The sequence below is a fragment of the Paroedura picta genome, chromosome 9 (assembly GCF_049243985.1).
Source record: "Paroedura picta isolate Pp20150507F chromosome 9, Ppicta_v3.0, whole genome shotgun sequence".
NCBI classification, from domain to species: domain Eukaryota; kingdom Metazoa; phylum Chordata; class Lepidosauria; order Squamata; family Gekkonidae; genus Paroedura; species Paroedura picta.
The window spans coordinates 41,206,029-41,222,054 of record NC_135377.1 but is presented as its reverse complement, the minus strand read 5'-3'; the positions used below and the strand labels follow the sequence as shown (position 1 = coordinate 41,222,054).

General features: G+C 44.9%; 1 protein-coding gene across 2 annotated transcripts in view; it reads right to left on the bottom strand.

The window, feature by feature from the left end:
• KLHL14 (kelch like family member 14) overlaps positions 1-16,026 on the bottom strand; it is an 86,565-nt gene that overhangs the window by 18,482 nt on the left and 52,057 nt on the right. For both annotated transcript variants that reach the window (XM_077352514.1, XM_077352513.1), the window contains one exon: positions 9,679-9,757. In XM_077352514.1, the coding sequence (XP_077208629.1) occupies positions 9,679-9,757 (79 nt within the window). The remainder of the gene's footprint in view (positions 1-9,678; positions 9,758-16,026) is intronic.

Here is a 16,026-nt window from a genome sequence, read left to right as displayed (position 1 = left end):
CTGCCTAAGGAGGTGGTGAACTCCCCCTCACTGGCAGTCTTCAAGCAAAGGCTGGATACACACTTTTCTCGGATGCTTTAGGATGGTTAGGGCTGATTCTGCGTTGAGCAGGGGGTTGGACTAGATGGCCTGTATGGCCCCTTCCAACTCTATGATTATATGATTCTAGGTGCCATCCTGTAAATGGGCAAAATCAACAGTTGCCCATACACATACCTTTTCTGCTGTGGTTCCCACCTTATTGAATGGACTGCCTTATGAAGTTTTCCTCTTAGTATGCCAAACTGAGTTATTTAGGAGAGTTTTCTTACATAGGCTTACATAGGTGGCTAACTGCAATGGTAACAAAATATTTCAGAGAGATGCTTTGGAATAGGCATAAAGACTGTGAACTATACTGTTGTATACAGTATACTGTTTGTTGCTGTAAGTATTCTTCTCCTGTGTAATTATTGAATTGTTTAATGTATCATGTTAAGGTTTAAGTTTTATTCAGATCTGTTTTCAGATCTGTGCTAGTTTTAAGAATTTTGTGATTCTTATTGCTTTGTTTACTGGAGGCCCATCCTGTTGATTTCACTTATTTTGTGCAATCTCCCTTGAGTCTCAGTGAGAAAGGCAGACTATAACTAACATAAATAAATAAGTACTGAACCTTGAGTTTGATTCTCTTTTCTAGCTTGAGAATAAGTCAAACCCCTTTAAGAGCTGGTTAAGCCCCTTTTCTATGTCTGGAAATTGTTGGACGAATGAGGAAGGCATTACTCTAGACCAGCCTTTCTCAACTTTTTTTACCATTGAAAACTACTAGAAATATTCTTCTTCAACTCCAGAAGCCACACCATCATGCAGAATATGGTTGGGAAGCATAGCTGCATGAATACCTACCTGGGACACCTCCCCTTCCCACCCCCTCCTGGCTCATCATTGGCTATTTTGGGAGGGGAGGTCAACATGACTCAAATGTATAACAAATTTAAAAAATAGATTCAAAATGTATTAACTCCAACCCGTTTGGGAAACCCTTCCAGGCTGTCAAGAAACTTCAGGATTTCACGAAACCCTAGTTGAAAAAGCCTGCTCTAAACAGAAGGAGAACCAATGTCTGGAATACTGAACACAGACTTGAATAATGCCCAGGTTGTAAACAGACTTATCTTTCTCCACTTTCTCCAAAGCCTTGTTTGCAGTAATATGAAATGTACCCAACCCATGAAATGGCAGACCTTCAGCCCAAGGCTTTGCACTGGATAAATGGGAAGAAAACTAAAGCTAGACATGATACACAGATTACAGCCCCTGCAACAAATCAGAAATCACAGTCTATGTTATGGCCTACTGTGTTAATTTGTTGCTTTGACAGATGGAAAGCTTCAGAATGAAACAACTTGGCCAAATGTTGTTTGTTCATCTGGCAACAGTTCTATGAGCAGAGTATGTCAGTTCATGGCTGGCACTAGTATCTAGATACAGACAATATCGCTGTCAAATAAAATGTAAAATCCATGGCACTGTATTTATGCTTCTTCTTTTCCAGAAAGACAGAATTAGGGGTTTGCCTGTTCTTGCCTAAGCCTGGACAACTACCAAACTGGGAGGCACACATGTCAATACAAAGGAGCAAGCTTGCAGCTGCACCCTATAAAGGCTTTTCTGCCAAGGCAAGGTTGGTGCCACTGAAAACAGCTTATTTCATTAATCGTCACCAAAAGACCCCCAAAGAACTGCAAGCATGGACAAATTTGTATGCAACCTTGCATCTCTCAGTTTCTAAACTTTCTGAGATGGTCATTTAACCTCCAATCCTAGGACTTCAAGTAGAAATGTATTTCCTCTGCAGACAGACAGAGATAAGAGTAAATCATGATTCCCTATATTAAGGTATAGAGTCCATCTGATCCATTAGACTTGACAGAATCTATGTAATTCCTGGATTCAAAATCCAAAAGGAGAGTGTCTACTCATGGGAAGGACTCAGTGGTAGACATCTGCTTGGCATGCAGAAGGTCCCAGGTTCAGTCCCGTGGCATTATTGTTTGAAAACAGTCCATGACAAATTCTTGGCTCATCAACTTGAAGACATGGGAATATATGGTTGGCCTATATCTGTTGATGGGCGGTTGGCTGAACACATGCACTAATGAGATGCCTGGAGGTTGTGGTAGGATGGCTCTGGCAGAAACATCCGAAACTGAAACTCTCAAAGATAGAGGTCCTGTGGCTGGGGAAGAAGGGTCAATCTGACTGCCTCCTCTGCCTTGATAGAGTGCAACAAACAGCTTTACATACTGTCAAGAGCCTGAGGGTGACTTTCAATGCCTCTCTATCAATGGAGGCACAGATTATTAATGTAATTTGCCAGGTGTTTTGCCATCTGCAGCAGGCAAAGCTACTAGTGCCCAATTTTGCCCTGGGGCACACTAGCCACTGTGATCCATGCAATGGTCATCTCCAGGTTGGATTATTGCAACTAGTTATATATGGGCCCTGATCCAGAGATTACACCTGATGCAGAATGCAGTTGCACAGGTTCTTATATGGACCCCCGTACAGCCTGCTCTCCAACAGTTACATTGGTTACCAGTGGAGTTCCAGATCAAGTTTCAGCATCTTGGTACTGACCTTCAAGAACCTATGCTGTCTGGGCCCTGTACATCTGAAGGACCACCTCTCTCAATATGCTCTCCAATGAGCACTGTGCTCTGCCAACACCAATTTGTTGGTAATCCCGGGTCCTAAAGACATTTGCCTAGTCTTGACCTTTCTGGCCCTGGCCCTGGTCCCAACCTAATGGAATGAGTTGCCATGTAAGATCCAGGCCCTGACAGAGCTGTAAAAGTTCTGCAGGGCCTACAAAATGGCACTCTTCTGACAGGTTTATTTATACCATTGCATCCAGATAACTGGCACAGGGTGTATGAGAGGATGGCAGGAAGGGGACTGGTTTTTAGCTGTGTTTTTATTGTAAACTGCTCTGAGCCTGCTAGTGGGGAGGGTGGTATACAAATTAAACAAATAAAGATTAGGTGATATGAAAGATTTCTGCTTGAGATCATGGAGAAGGGGTTATGTGATAGCCTCCCATGGGTTATACAATCTTTCCCAGAAATTCGGATGGCTGCTGACATCATCACTAGATATCATTGGAGTCCACTTCCCCTCTTGCTCTACAGGCCTAGTCTCTTTTTCCACAGTAGAAATGGTAAATGATCAGTTGATCGATTGGCTGGTTTCGGCATCTTACTTCCGCAGTCACTTCAGGGGTTCCATCAAAAAGTTGAAAAAGGCTGTCCTGGAGAAACACTGCTAGACTGAGTAGTCAATATTGCCCTTGATGGTCCAAGGGTCTGATTCAGTAAAAAATGTGTTCATCCGAGGATTAGAGGAAGTCCAATACAAGAATTCACTACCATAAGGTAAAGGTATCCCCTGTGCAAGCACCGAGTCATGTCTGACCCTTGGGGTGACGCCCTCTAGCGTTTTCTTGGCAGACTCAATACGGGGTGGTTTGCCAGTGCCTTCCCCAGTCATGACCGTTTACCCCCCAGCAAGCTGGGTACTCATTTTACCGACCTCGGAAGGATGGAAGGCTGAGTCAACCTCGAGCCGGCTGCTGGGATTGAACTCCCAACCTCATGGGCAGACAGATTCAGACAGCATATCGCTGCCTTACCACTCTGCGCCACAAGAGGCTCTTAGTAGCAGTCAAATTGACTGGGTTCAACACTGAAGGCATACCTGCAGGTACTCAATGGTTTGATGCCCACCTTGGTATAGTAGTTAGGAGTGTGGACTTCTAAACTGACAAGCCGGGTTTGATTCTGCGCTCCCCCACATGCAATCAGCTGGGTGACCTTGGGCTCGCCACAGCACTGCTAAAGCTGTTCTGACCGAGCAGTAATATTAGGGCTCTCTCAGCCTCACCTACCTCACAGGGTATGTGTTGTGGGGAGAGGAAAGAGAAGGCAAATGTAAGCCACTTTGAGACTCCTTCGGGTAGAGAAAAGCAGCATATAAGAACCAACTCTTCTTCTTCTTCAAAGGGCAACATCTGAATACTGGTATTGAAGGCAGAAAGTTTTAAGATACTATAACAAGCAAAGCAATGGATGTTTAAATTGCAGAAGCAGTGTTACCATGGCAGTATGCTACTGAGCATCCCAGTGAGCCAGGGCAGAGTCTGCACTTACTTTCTTTATTCCATTGTCAATCCTGTTGAATTCAGATCACTTTGAACTCGGGTCTTCCTCTCCCCCCCTCCTCCCCTTTGAAACAGGAAAGTCTTCTGCACGTGGTTAGGGAGGCTAGAAGGTGTGGGGGGGGGGGCTCTTTCTTTCTTTTCTTGAAGCCTCTTTCTTTCTTTTCTTGAAGGGGGGGGAGAAGCCAAGCAGGGAGACTCTTTCTTTTCTTGGAGGGGGGGGAGAGGAGCCAGGCAGGGAGCCTCTTTCTTTTCTTGGAGGGGGGGGGAGAGGAGCCAGGCAGGGAGCCTCTTTCTTTTCTTGGAGGGGGGGGGGGAGAGGATTGAAAAAGGCAGAGGAGGGAGGAAAAATCCAGGACCGACAGAAGTTGAGAGAAGTTAGGGGCTTCTCCTTTAAGGCTAGCGTGTCAGATGACCAGGTGTAGCCTATCAGAGGTTCTCTACCACGGAGTTTCTTTATTCAGGATTAACAGCAGTCTGAGATATTGCACAATAAAGGTAGGGTCACTCTGGATCAATCCTTCTTGCTGAAGAAGGAAAATTTAAATTGCCCCAAATCCAAACGGAAACCGCATTCTGTGTAGAGGGCAGGGACTGAATCGATCTGGGGTTGGAATAAAAGCTCCATGCAGTTTACACCCAGGAAAAGGAACAGAAAGAACAGGATCCAAAGACAAAACAGTACTGAATACCTTTCCTGATAGTGATGATACCTCATTCTGTCACTCATTTCTCTAAAAATGAAGTGGAATGGCTGGAAAACTAATATGCTGCAAGTCTCAGAATCACATCTAATATGATATTGCCTATTAACAGTTTTATTCATGCCAATCCAGACTCATTTTGATAGTCCTGCCCTCTATCACATGTTGGGGATAAGTGCTATAGGAGATGGGGTGCAGGCTACCAATTGATCCTGAAAACTTATTAAAGAACAAATAATTATATATACACACATAAAACTTTTCTATTTATCTGTTTCTGTGTCTGGTTTTGAAAAATTGAATAATTTCAACCATCTGTTCCACTTAATATTTCTGGTAAGACCTAGGAGGAGGAACGTGCCTCATGGTTTAAGTGCCACTCAGCATAACACCCACTCAGGGTGGCTGTCCCGCCTGAATGCCTCCGCCTCCAACCTGCTTGGTTGTCTGTCCAACAGTCAGCTAATTGCCTTCCATCCCCCACCCCTGACCACCCCCTCCTCCTTCCACTTCCCTCTGAGGCTTGGAGGCTGCAGATCCCTGCTGCATGGCAGCTGCCCCTGCCTGTGAGTTCCGTAACACCTGCCTGCAGCCTTTCCAGGTCCTGGGGGGATGGAACGGCTGTCCGCAGAGTTCTTCCACTCCACCCCCTAATCTAGCACCTGTTGTATTCCTGAATGCAACAGGCTTGGTCACTAGTCTTCATCATAAAGCAGGAGTAAGCGCCCAGATAATTGGCCCATGTGCAATATTAACAGATGGTTTGCCTATGGCTTGCTTGGGAGGGCCCCAATCCAAGGTCTCCCGCTTCATCTACAAGGAATGATCACTACTGTGATGACCTCTGTATAGCCTTTTGGTAGCTGTGTGCATTCTACAATTTGTCTTCAATGGGTAAAAACCCACAATTTTATTGCACCTAGGAAGACATTTTGTCCTAAAATGACATGACAGGAGTGCATTAAAGGTCTTAATTGAATTATATTAGCTGCTACAACTGTCTTGATAATTTTACTGACTTAATAAATTGTGTCTCCAAGGAAGACACAAGGGACAAGTCAGTAAACAATTCATGTATTTAAAAAATGTCTAATCACATTTTTAGCAATACTTCCTATCCTCAGAGACTTTTACTACATTGAAGTAATTGATCACATTACAAGTTATGTAGGCTTAGCTGAGGAAGTGAAGGGTAATTATCTCAGTGTAAAGCCCAATGAAAAAAGGACTCTGATAATTAGAACAGAATATTTAAATAGATTTTGGCCTCCTTGATGCTTTATATTCTAAAAATCATAAAATAAAGTGGAAGTTTTTTCTTTCATCTCATGTTAGTGTCTACAAACACTAACAGAACAATCCTGTGTGGTGCTTGCACTGGGGCAGGCAATGGTGGTGCTGCTAGTCACCTCCCTAAGGGGAAAGTAACATGGCAGCTGAATGGGGGGAAAGGCACCCTATCAGTGTTGCTGGGCATTACCATGGTGGCAGCATTCTATCCTGGTGTTGTTGCTAGGTGGGGGAGACATGATAAACAGGGCAGACAAAACCATGATTCAAGGAGGCTGAGCCAAGCATCTTTCACTGGCAGGGGGTGGAGAGGGATGGGCCACAGGAACTTCACTCCTCCACTGCAGAACGTCCAGCTTAAAGAGAGCCTTGCTCCTCCTCCCATCAGAAGCCACAGCTACCTGTCAGTAAGGATATGGATGTTAACCACCTGTTTCATGCGGACCCCATGTTGTCCATGGTGTCATGCAGAATGGACAGGGTGCCTGTGGGCAACAATGGACAAGAATTTGGATATGCGGATGCCTTCCAACAGGTCTCGCACACTGAGGGTGTCCCCATGGCAAGCTCCACAGGAAGGCAAGCAGTAGGGGGGCAGGAGGTACAGAGGTGCCAGACAGCTTCCAAGAAGTCCTTGCAGCAGCTGCTTGATATGCTCCCATATCCCTCAGAACAACAAAACCCATCTTGAAGAAGGTCCCTGAAGTTCCTGGCCACTAATCCTTCCAGGGGGTCTTAGCAGAAGTCCTTCAGGTGTCCCAATTTTTGGATAGCGGCTTGGTCACCCATGGCAGTGGTGTGACCAATTTTGTTTTCCACAATGCTTTGGGCCCCTAAAAAGGGAAGGGGGGGGGAGAATAGGTATTTGCCACTATTCATATGTCTTACCAAATGTGTCATTCCAATCTTAGCTTGTTACTTATGCATGTTGACTCTTAGCCCTTCCTGGCAACCAACCAACCCCCCCCCCCCAATCTATATGTAATGTTTGAGGAAATCTATTTTAGTGTATTTGGAGGAGTTTGCATCTACACATACCAAGACCCTCAGTTCTTGCTTATATCCAAAATTGAACTTTGTTGGTCTTGGCGGTACCACTAGACTCAAACTTTGTTCTCACATCTGTTTGCTAACTCTTATTTTGTTATTGTTAGGTGTCAAGTCGTGTCCGACCCATTGCGACCCCATGGACAATGATCCTCCAGGCCTTCCTGTCCTCTTCCATTCCCTGGAGTCCATTTAAGCTTGCACCAACTGCTTCAGTAACTCCATCCAGCCACCTCATTCTCTGTCATCCCCTTCTTCTTTTGCCCTCAATCACTCCCAGAATTAGGCTCTTCTCCAGGGAGTCCTTCCTTCTCCTTCTCATGAGGTGGCCAAAGTATTTGAGTTTCATCTTCAAGATCTGGCCTTCTAAGGAGCAGTCAGGCCTAATCTCCTCTAGGACTGACCAGTTTGTTTGTTCACCTTGCAGACCAAGGGACTCGCAAGAGTCTTCTCCAGCACCAGAGTTCAAAAGTCTCAATTCTTTGACGCTCGGCCTTCCTTATGGTCCAACTTTCGCAGCCATACATTGCAACTGGGAATACCATAGCCTTGACTAGACTCACTTTCGTTGGCAGGGTGATGTCTCTGCTTTTTGGGATGCTGTCTAGATTTGCCATAGCTTTCCTCCCCAGGAGCAAGTGTCTTTTAATTTCTTTGCTGCAGTCCCCATCTGCAGTGATCTTGGAGTCCAGGAAAATAAAATCTGACACTACCTAAATTTCTTCCCCATCTATTTGCCAGGAATTGAGAGGGCCGGATGCCCTCTTAACTTTTATACTTATATGCTAATTTATTGTCATACATAGATCTTATCAAACACCTTAATCCAACCTCAGCTATAACCACCCATTATTTATTCATCTTAATCTAACCAGTCCTTCCTAGTACCTAATTCCCCTCCTTATAAGTAATGGTTGAGGAAATTCTGTTTTACTATATCTGAAGAAGTGTGCTTGCATACAAAAGCTTATACCTTAAATAAAACTTCATTGGTTTTAAAAGATGCCACTGGACTCGAAATTTGCCACTGGACTTGACATAGCTACCCACCTGAATCTTAGCTCATTTGAGTTATGTTAATCAACTCTCATTGACTGTTAGTTTGTCTGTCAAACTCTGCGACTTCTCGTGTGTGGCCTTCTGTTATAAGAAAAACCTGCCTTTGATCCTAAAGATTTGATTTTTCATAACATTCTGGGATACTGGGCTGAATGCTCCATATGGAAAATCTAAATTCAGTAAGGCTTTTGACAAGGATCCCCATGATGTTCTGATGGGTAGAGTTCAATGAGATCTGAACATGCTGGAAAAGTGGGCATGTGAGAACAAGATGCAAATCAATAAGGATAAGTGCAGAGATCTACATCCGGGTCACAAAATGATGCAGCAGCAAAGAAGGTGAATGCAGTCTTGGGCTGTATCAACAGAGGCATCACATTGAAATCACAAGATGTCGTAGTCCCTCTGTATACTGCATTGATCAAGTTCCGCTTGGAGTACTGTGTGCCGTTCCAGAGGTCTCTTCAAAAAGGATGTGCACAAAATTGAAAGGATTCAGAGGACAGCGATGAGAATGATCTGGGGCCTGGGGACCAAGCCCTGTGAGGAAATTCTGGAAAAGGCTGAGAGGGAACATGATTGCTCTTGTTAAGTATTTGAAAGGTTGTCACACAGAGGAAGGCAGGAAGAGGTTCCTGTTGGCAGCAGAGGATAGAACTCACAGTAATGGGTTTAAACTATGTGTAGAATGGAACCAGATAGATATCAGGAAAAAGATTCACAGTCAGAGTAGTTCAGCAGTGGAATAAGCAGCCTAAAGAGGTGGTGAGTTTCCCCTCACTGGCAGTCCTCAAACAGCAGCTAGACAGATACTGATCGTGTATGCTTTAGGCAAATCCTGTATTGAGCAGGGGGTTGGACTAGATATCTTGTATGGCTTCTACCAACTCTATGATTCTATGGCATGTATTTGAACATAGAAAAGCAGAGAGGCTGTCAAAGGCCTGAGGCCCACTTAGCACGAGACATTTTATAAATTTATACATATAGACAAGGAAAAATATTTTATTATTAGTTCTTCATTACTGATTTGGGGGAGAATTTTTGTTAGCTATCTTAATTGGTATGCAGAAAGGAAGTATATAAGAATTCAGTGATCCTCATTTTTCACATTATATTAAGACAAGGAAGGATTTGGCAGGTTAAGGAAGAAGAAGGCAACGGGGAAGGGAGAGATTGTCTGCCTCCTTTTCCCACACTACTGTCACAGCCCACTGTCACTAGAATCCATGGAGATGAATGGTTACAAGGACCTAGCAGGTGATGCCATGGCCACTCCAGTAGACTGAGGGGCTGCCTGGTTGAACAAGCAAGCAGTAATGCCACTGAGAATTCTTCTTCCAACCCCTCTATCAAATAAACAAAACAGTAAGGTTTTACCTCTCTTGCATGGGTGGAAGTTGTATCCAGCTGTTAAACCTAGGATCATACCGGCTGACAAAGTTCGTACTGTGCTTTCCTGTGAAGAGATTAGTTTCACATTTAGCTCTTCATTTTCTATCATTACAATTTGCAGATTAACGTTATAGTATACTCTTTTCACTTGTTGATAACTTTTACGGGTCTCTAGAGCAATGAATTTTAAAAAATCAAGAAACAGCAAACTGTGGCTTTTAACAAATAAGGTAACAATAAATAAAAATACTTTGGATCTATGCAAACTCTTTTACAGATGGAAATCCAGTGGCATTAAAAAAATAAAGTGCCATAAATCAAATTCTTATGACACAACAGTAAATTATGATAGGGGAGGGGAGAATTTCTCACACCATTTCATGGATAAAGAGTTTGTGGCAGTTAACAGAATCATGGGTATAGCTGACATTGTGTCCTGTCTCTGTTTGCATTTGAAACAATTTATTTATATATATTTTACCGGCAAGATAACATACAATGCTCTTTACATCTTTACATTAGAATACTAATCCTATATTACATTCTTGAGATTACCTCCTCCATGATATGTAGAAAGCCAGCTTGCTGTAGGGGGGATCGAGGGGGATCGAGGGGTGGGGACGAGGGAAGAGCGTGGTCTGTGTGTGTGTGTGCATGTGTGTATGTTGAAGCTGCAGCGGAGAGTGAGGGGATAGAGGGGGCGAGGGGAGGGGAGGGCAGGGGAAGAGCGAGGTGGCTGTGTGCGTGTGTGGGTTGAGTCGGCAGCGGGTTGCGGGGGGCTGGCAGGTTGCGGGGGATTTTTTGGGGGGTTGGAACAGCGTGCTGGGTGGGGTGGGGGGGAAGCAGGTGCGAAGGGCCCTCCTGAGTGTGGGAGGGGGGCGAGGCCGTGGTGGAGCTTACTGCCGCGAAGGCAGGCCATCATGCTTGAGCGAAGTCTGGCTGTAGCGGGCTGGCTGCAGGCAGCTTTGGACCTCAAGGAGTGGCGAAGGGAGAGTCCCATCGCAGCAGAGATGTGGCGGGGCTGTCCCTTGTGCACGGCCGCAGGCTCCCGGCTCCAGTCTCGTCGGGTGGCTGGCTGGAGCGGCGGTCAGGGTGGCAATGGTGGCGTGCGGGGAAGGCAGCGGTTTGGGGGGGTGGGCTGGGAGGCGCGAAGCGCCTCCCGACTCGTCAGCTTGGTGCCAAGTGGCTGATTGGCCCCTTGGGGCCGGAATGGCAAGCAGAGGGCCGAATTGGCAAGCGCAAAGCGCCTGCCGATTGGGCCCTCCACTAGCCATTCCGGGGGGAAGGGGCTAATGGCTGCCCTTTCTCATCCTGGACAGGGCCCTCCACCAGGGCCCTTACTGTTTTATTTATACTGCTCCCGCAGAGCGGTTTAAGGTATTAGCTTAAACAAAAAGAAAGGAAACCTGGGTCTATATCACCTTGAACACCAAGGCTTGCATACTCTTAAGATCTTAAGATCAAAGTTTATTTTGCATTTACTTATTGACATGGAAGCAAGAAGATGGGAGCAAGAGAGTACATGGCAATTTTTGTTTAACACCTGAGTCTTCAGTCTAAAAAGCCGCCCTCTTGCTTGTTGAATCATAGCTGCACAGCTACAATTATGTTTGTAACTTGCAGAAATAAATGGTCAATCATGTAGTCTACCAGATAAATAGTTTACAGAATTATATAACCGGTATGACCATACTTTTCTTCATACGTTGTACTTACATGACTAAGGTCATAGGCTTGTCTTTTTTATTTCTTAATTTCTAACCTACCTTTCCATCTAAACCAGGCCTTGAAGCCCTGATCTAAGATCTTGTTTTGCAAAGAAATGTCATATTAAATTCCACTTGTACCTAAGGGAATAAACCATATCGTCTACACACTGTATGTGAGGATTCTGTAGACAGAAATGCATCATGATGAGTTTCACTTTCAAAATGAAATGTCATGCACTTTCCAGAGAAAGGTAAATTCTGCATGTAAAACTAACTGCTTGAACCTGCACATTCTAGTTCTAGCAGTTATATTAAATAGGATTTTGTATACTATTTCTGTCATGCTATCTAAGCAGGTCTCTTTTGCTTGTATGAACTGATGAATATACCTATGGTTTGACAACAGGAGTTAGCCCAGAGATTCTGTCCCCAAATTGTACCTACCAATGTCCTACACTCAACATCAAACCCATTTTTTTACAATTCCCCCCTATTTCCTTTCATGGTTGAAAAGTGGTAGAGCACACACTTAGTAGGTAGAACATTCAGCCCCTGGCACCTCATTATAAAAATCTCAAGCAGCATGCTTTTGGAAAACTGGCCTCAATCGGCCAGGGCCAGGGCCAGGGCTAGGGCCTTTTCAGCCCTGGCCCTAAACTGGTGGAATATTCTGTCTGAAGAGATCAGGGCCCCATGGAACTTGGGACAGTTCTATAGGGCCTGCAAAACAGAGCTGTTCCACCAGGCCCATGGTTGGCTAGAAATAAGACCAAAACTTTGGCCTCCCTGCTTGAAACATCAGTTGAATTAACATCAAATTCCAACTGTTAAATTATGTAAATACCTTCTACACTAGAGAGAGAAGGAGGTGGCTTTTGGAATCAAAGTGCGAAGGTGGAAAAATGCCAGGCAGGCTACTTTCTTGACCTGTGCCTCCATAGTTAGCAAGGAATCCAAGATCAAGTTCCTGGCTTGGGACATGGTGGTTAGTTGCATCCCAGCCAGGACAGTCAAGCACGCTTCCTGATTTCATATATGTATGTAACATCTGCCCCTACCATCTGGCCACAGTTGTACTTCTCTTTATCCCTCCTCTCTCTTCTTTCTCCCACAATCTCTGTCCAGTCGACCATTCCTTCTGTCAGCTCCTATTTACTGATATTATTCTTTTCCTTTGTCTGCTCTGATTTCTCTAAAATTCTCTTCCGTGGGACTCCTTCCTGAAAATAACTCCTCACATTTTACTCCTCTTCTGCTAACCAATGAATCATGATCTAAAGGTTTTCTGAAAAATATAATTCTACTTCTAATAGGGAAGTCAGATTAAGCAGGAAACAAAGTAATACAGTTCTGTGCCCCAATGAGTTAAGGTACCTCAAGAGTGACTTGGGTTGACAATTACCCAAATGCTTCCTATCTACTTCCAATATGACTCTTCTTTTCTTTCTTCTTTATAAAGGAAGAAGATGGTAGGGAAAGAGAACAGGAGGAGCTGCTCAGCAGCAGGGATCCAAGCACATTCAAATACTCCTCCCTGAGGTTCAACAGTATGCTTTATATAAATACCCCTTCCACCCTTTATCAGAAATGGGAGCCAACACGAAGAGCAACACCAAGGGTGAAGACAGGGTCCATCCAAGTTATTTTAGCCAAGGTTCACTGGATGTAGGAAATGGCTTCAACCCATCTCTGTAGTCTATATCTGTACATTCTTGTGCAGGAGCAATTCAGAAGCATAATAGGGAAAAAAACCCTATTCCTTTTTTAAATCATTTATTCTGAAAAGAGGCTTACAGAGTGGACTGGTTTGTTTATCTCAGTTTTTAAGTAAATGAACAGATGCAACGCTTTTCTATAATTTGGTTTAGTGCAGATGCTGAAATGGGCCTTTCACAATAAAATATATGCAGTATATGTAATTTCAGCTGGATCTTCTGGCATTTTGAAGTGAAAATGTGTACCTGCAAGCTGTTTTATGGTTTCCCAGTCATAATTATCTCTGTTACACAGACTGCTACAATGGCAACTCAGCCTTCACATGCAAGCTTTTTAACAATGTCTTGACAATATTCTAAATTTTGCAAGGCACAATATTCCCCTTTTGCTTTGTTCAGAAGTCTGTTTAATTGTTAAATTTCTCTCTGTAGAAAATTTATGAAGTAATCAAATAAAAAGCAAGCACGCCACTAGATAATCTCTGTGTGACTCCCTTGTAGAAGACTAGAAATAAGAGACTAGTAAAAGGATCTAAAGACTTTTAATAATAATGTATAATAATAGCTTTATTTGGAAGGGACTGATTCACATCTATGAAAAACAAATCACAGACTACAAACAATGCTTTGCTACATAAAGCAATACAGAACATGAAACAATGGTTGAAACTCTTCACAGCAGTCTCCAAATGTCAGAATTTGGAAAAGACTGTCCAGACATTTCAAGAGATGCAGCAGTTCATCAATTATAGATAAACCAAAGCCCCAGTCCAGCAATTTTGCTGAATACAGAGAGAAGCTATAAGGTATACACAGAGCTACTATTACCTTCTGTGTAAATTCTCACTTTCCATATAGAGGACAAGACCACTATTGTTAGATGAAACAGGAGGGAAAATTGGTTAGTGATGATGCTTGCAATCCTATCTAGCATCTTTTATTTATTTATAGTTATTTCCTTAAAACATTTATCAGCTGCCTTTCTTCCTTAGAAATCAAAGCAACTTACAATTTAGAAAAAATCACTATCACTCTAAATTATAAAGTTGAAGTTGCATGCTGACAACTCACTCCCTACTTGATTGGCCCTCCCTGGGGGTATGCCACCAATAGGGAAAGAGCACTCTTCCAATGAGGGCCAATCAGTTCTAATTGCATGCCGGCAACTCACTCCCTAACTGATTGGCCCTCCTTGGGGGTATGCCACTAATAGGAAGAGAGCACTCTGCCAATGAGGGCCAATCAATTCAATTGCATAGAGACAATTCACTTCCTACCTGATTGGCCCTCCCTGGGGGTGTGCCGCCAATAGGGAGAGAGCACTCTTCCAATGAAAGCCAATTGTGAGGCTTATCTGTCCTTCCTCTTCCTACTGCTTTTCAGGTAGTAAAGATGCTGGCTTCTTTGAAAGGCCCTGCTGCTGGTAAGCTGACCTATGCTCATTCTTTTCCCATCCTCCGTCTCCCCCAGGCAAGAGAGGGAAGCCAGGAGGCTTCCTTTGCCTCCTGTGTTGGTCTCATGTTTTAGCTCTTGAAAAGCTTGCTAGGAAGGCAGAGAGAATCAGTATTTCAAAAACAGAATGCCAAGGGACAGACAGAATACAATAAATGTCAGCTCAGTCCAGGGAGTCAAGGGCTCATTCAGGCAGTCCAAGAGCATCAGTAGGAGCAGGTGCAAAACCAGGCCTCCCAGCCTCAAGCTAATATAGGCTATCAGCAGCCTCTCAGTCTTTACTCTGTGATGATTCACATTCTTCAGCAGTCAGCAGCTATCTTGTTAACATGGTGTGGTGCCTTTTAGACTGGAGCTCTTTTCCAGCACATAACTGGCATTGCTTAATTGGTCAGCCAGTCGAGCTAACCAGGCAGGGAGCATCAGCTGATGGCTAGGCAGAGATTCCTTTGGAATCTAAGCCCTGGAATGTCTGCAGCTACATTCCCTCCTGCTGTGTAAAGCTTTCTGCCTGTTGAACTTCTGGCTGGGCTAAGCACTCATCCCACTGAGGCTTGGGTGAAGCTGGGAGTTCCTGGCAAGGCTTTTCCTCTGAGGAGTCCTTCCTAACAGGACCTGGGCTCACAACAACTCCCCATGGCCCTGCAGCTGGCTATCAGAGCACTCTTTGCTTTCTCCCCTCCCTCTCCTCAGAGGAGCTGGGGAGATCCAGCAGACTTCACCCAGCCTGGCCATTGGGAGATGTGGTAGGATGGGAGGGAAGCAGCCCCCTCCCCCAGCTTTGTCTATCCAGCCTGTCCTTTGGGAGCTGTGACAGGTGGGAAGGAGGCAGCCCATCCCCAATGGCCTTCCCCATCCAGCTTGGACTTTGGGAAATCTGGGGGCAGGAAGGAGACAGCCCCCCCCATGTCCTTCCCTACCATCCCAGCCTTCGGAAGATGTGGGGTGGGTTGGAAGGAGGCAGCCTTCCCCTTCCCTGGGATATGGGAATGAGTGGGAAGGAGGCAGTCCATCCCCTATCATCTTCCCTGCACAGCCTGGCCTTTGGGAGATGTGGGGATGGGTGGCAAAGAGGCAGACCCCTCCATGGTCTTCCCCATGCATCCTGGCTTTTAGATGTGGAGGAAAGAGCGGGAAGGAAGCATCCCCTTCTGTGGCCTTCCCTGCCTAGCCCAGTCTTTGGGGAATGTGAGGGGGGGAGGAAGGTGAAAGCCTACCCCCCTGAGGCCTTCCCAGCCCAGCCTTTGGAAGATGTGGGGTTGGATGGGAAGGTGGGGACAGTAGTGATCTGTGTAGACAATGTGGTATGGTGGTGAGGGTAGGAGGGCCAGTGCCCCTCCAAAACAGCTATTTTCTCCAGGAAAACTGATGCCTTCCCTTCCTCCTCCCCACTCTTTCTTTCTCTATCATGCTGTCTCTCTTTCATCTGACTGAAGGCTTCCAGGCCCCCACCTGGA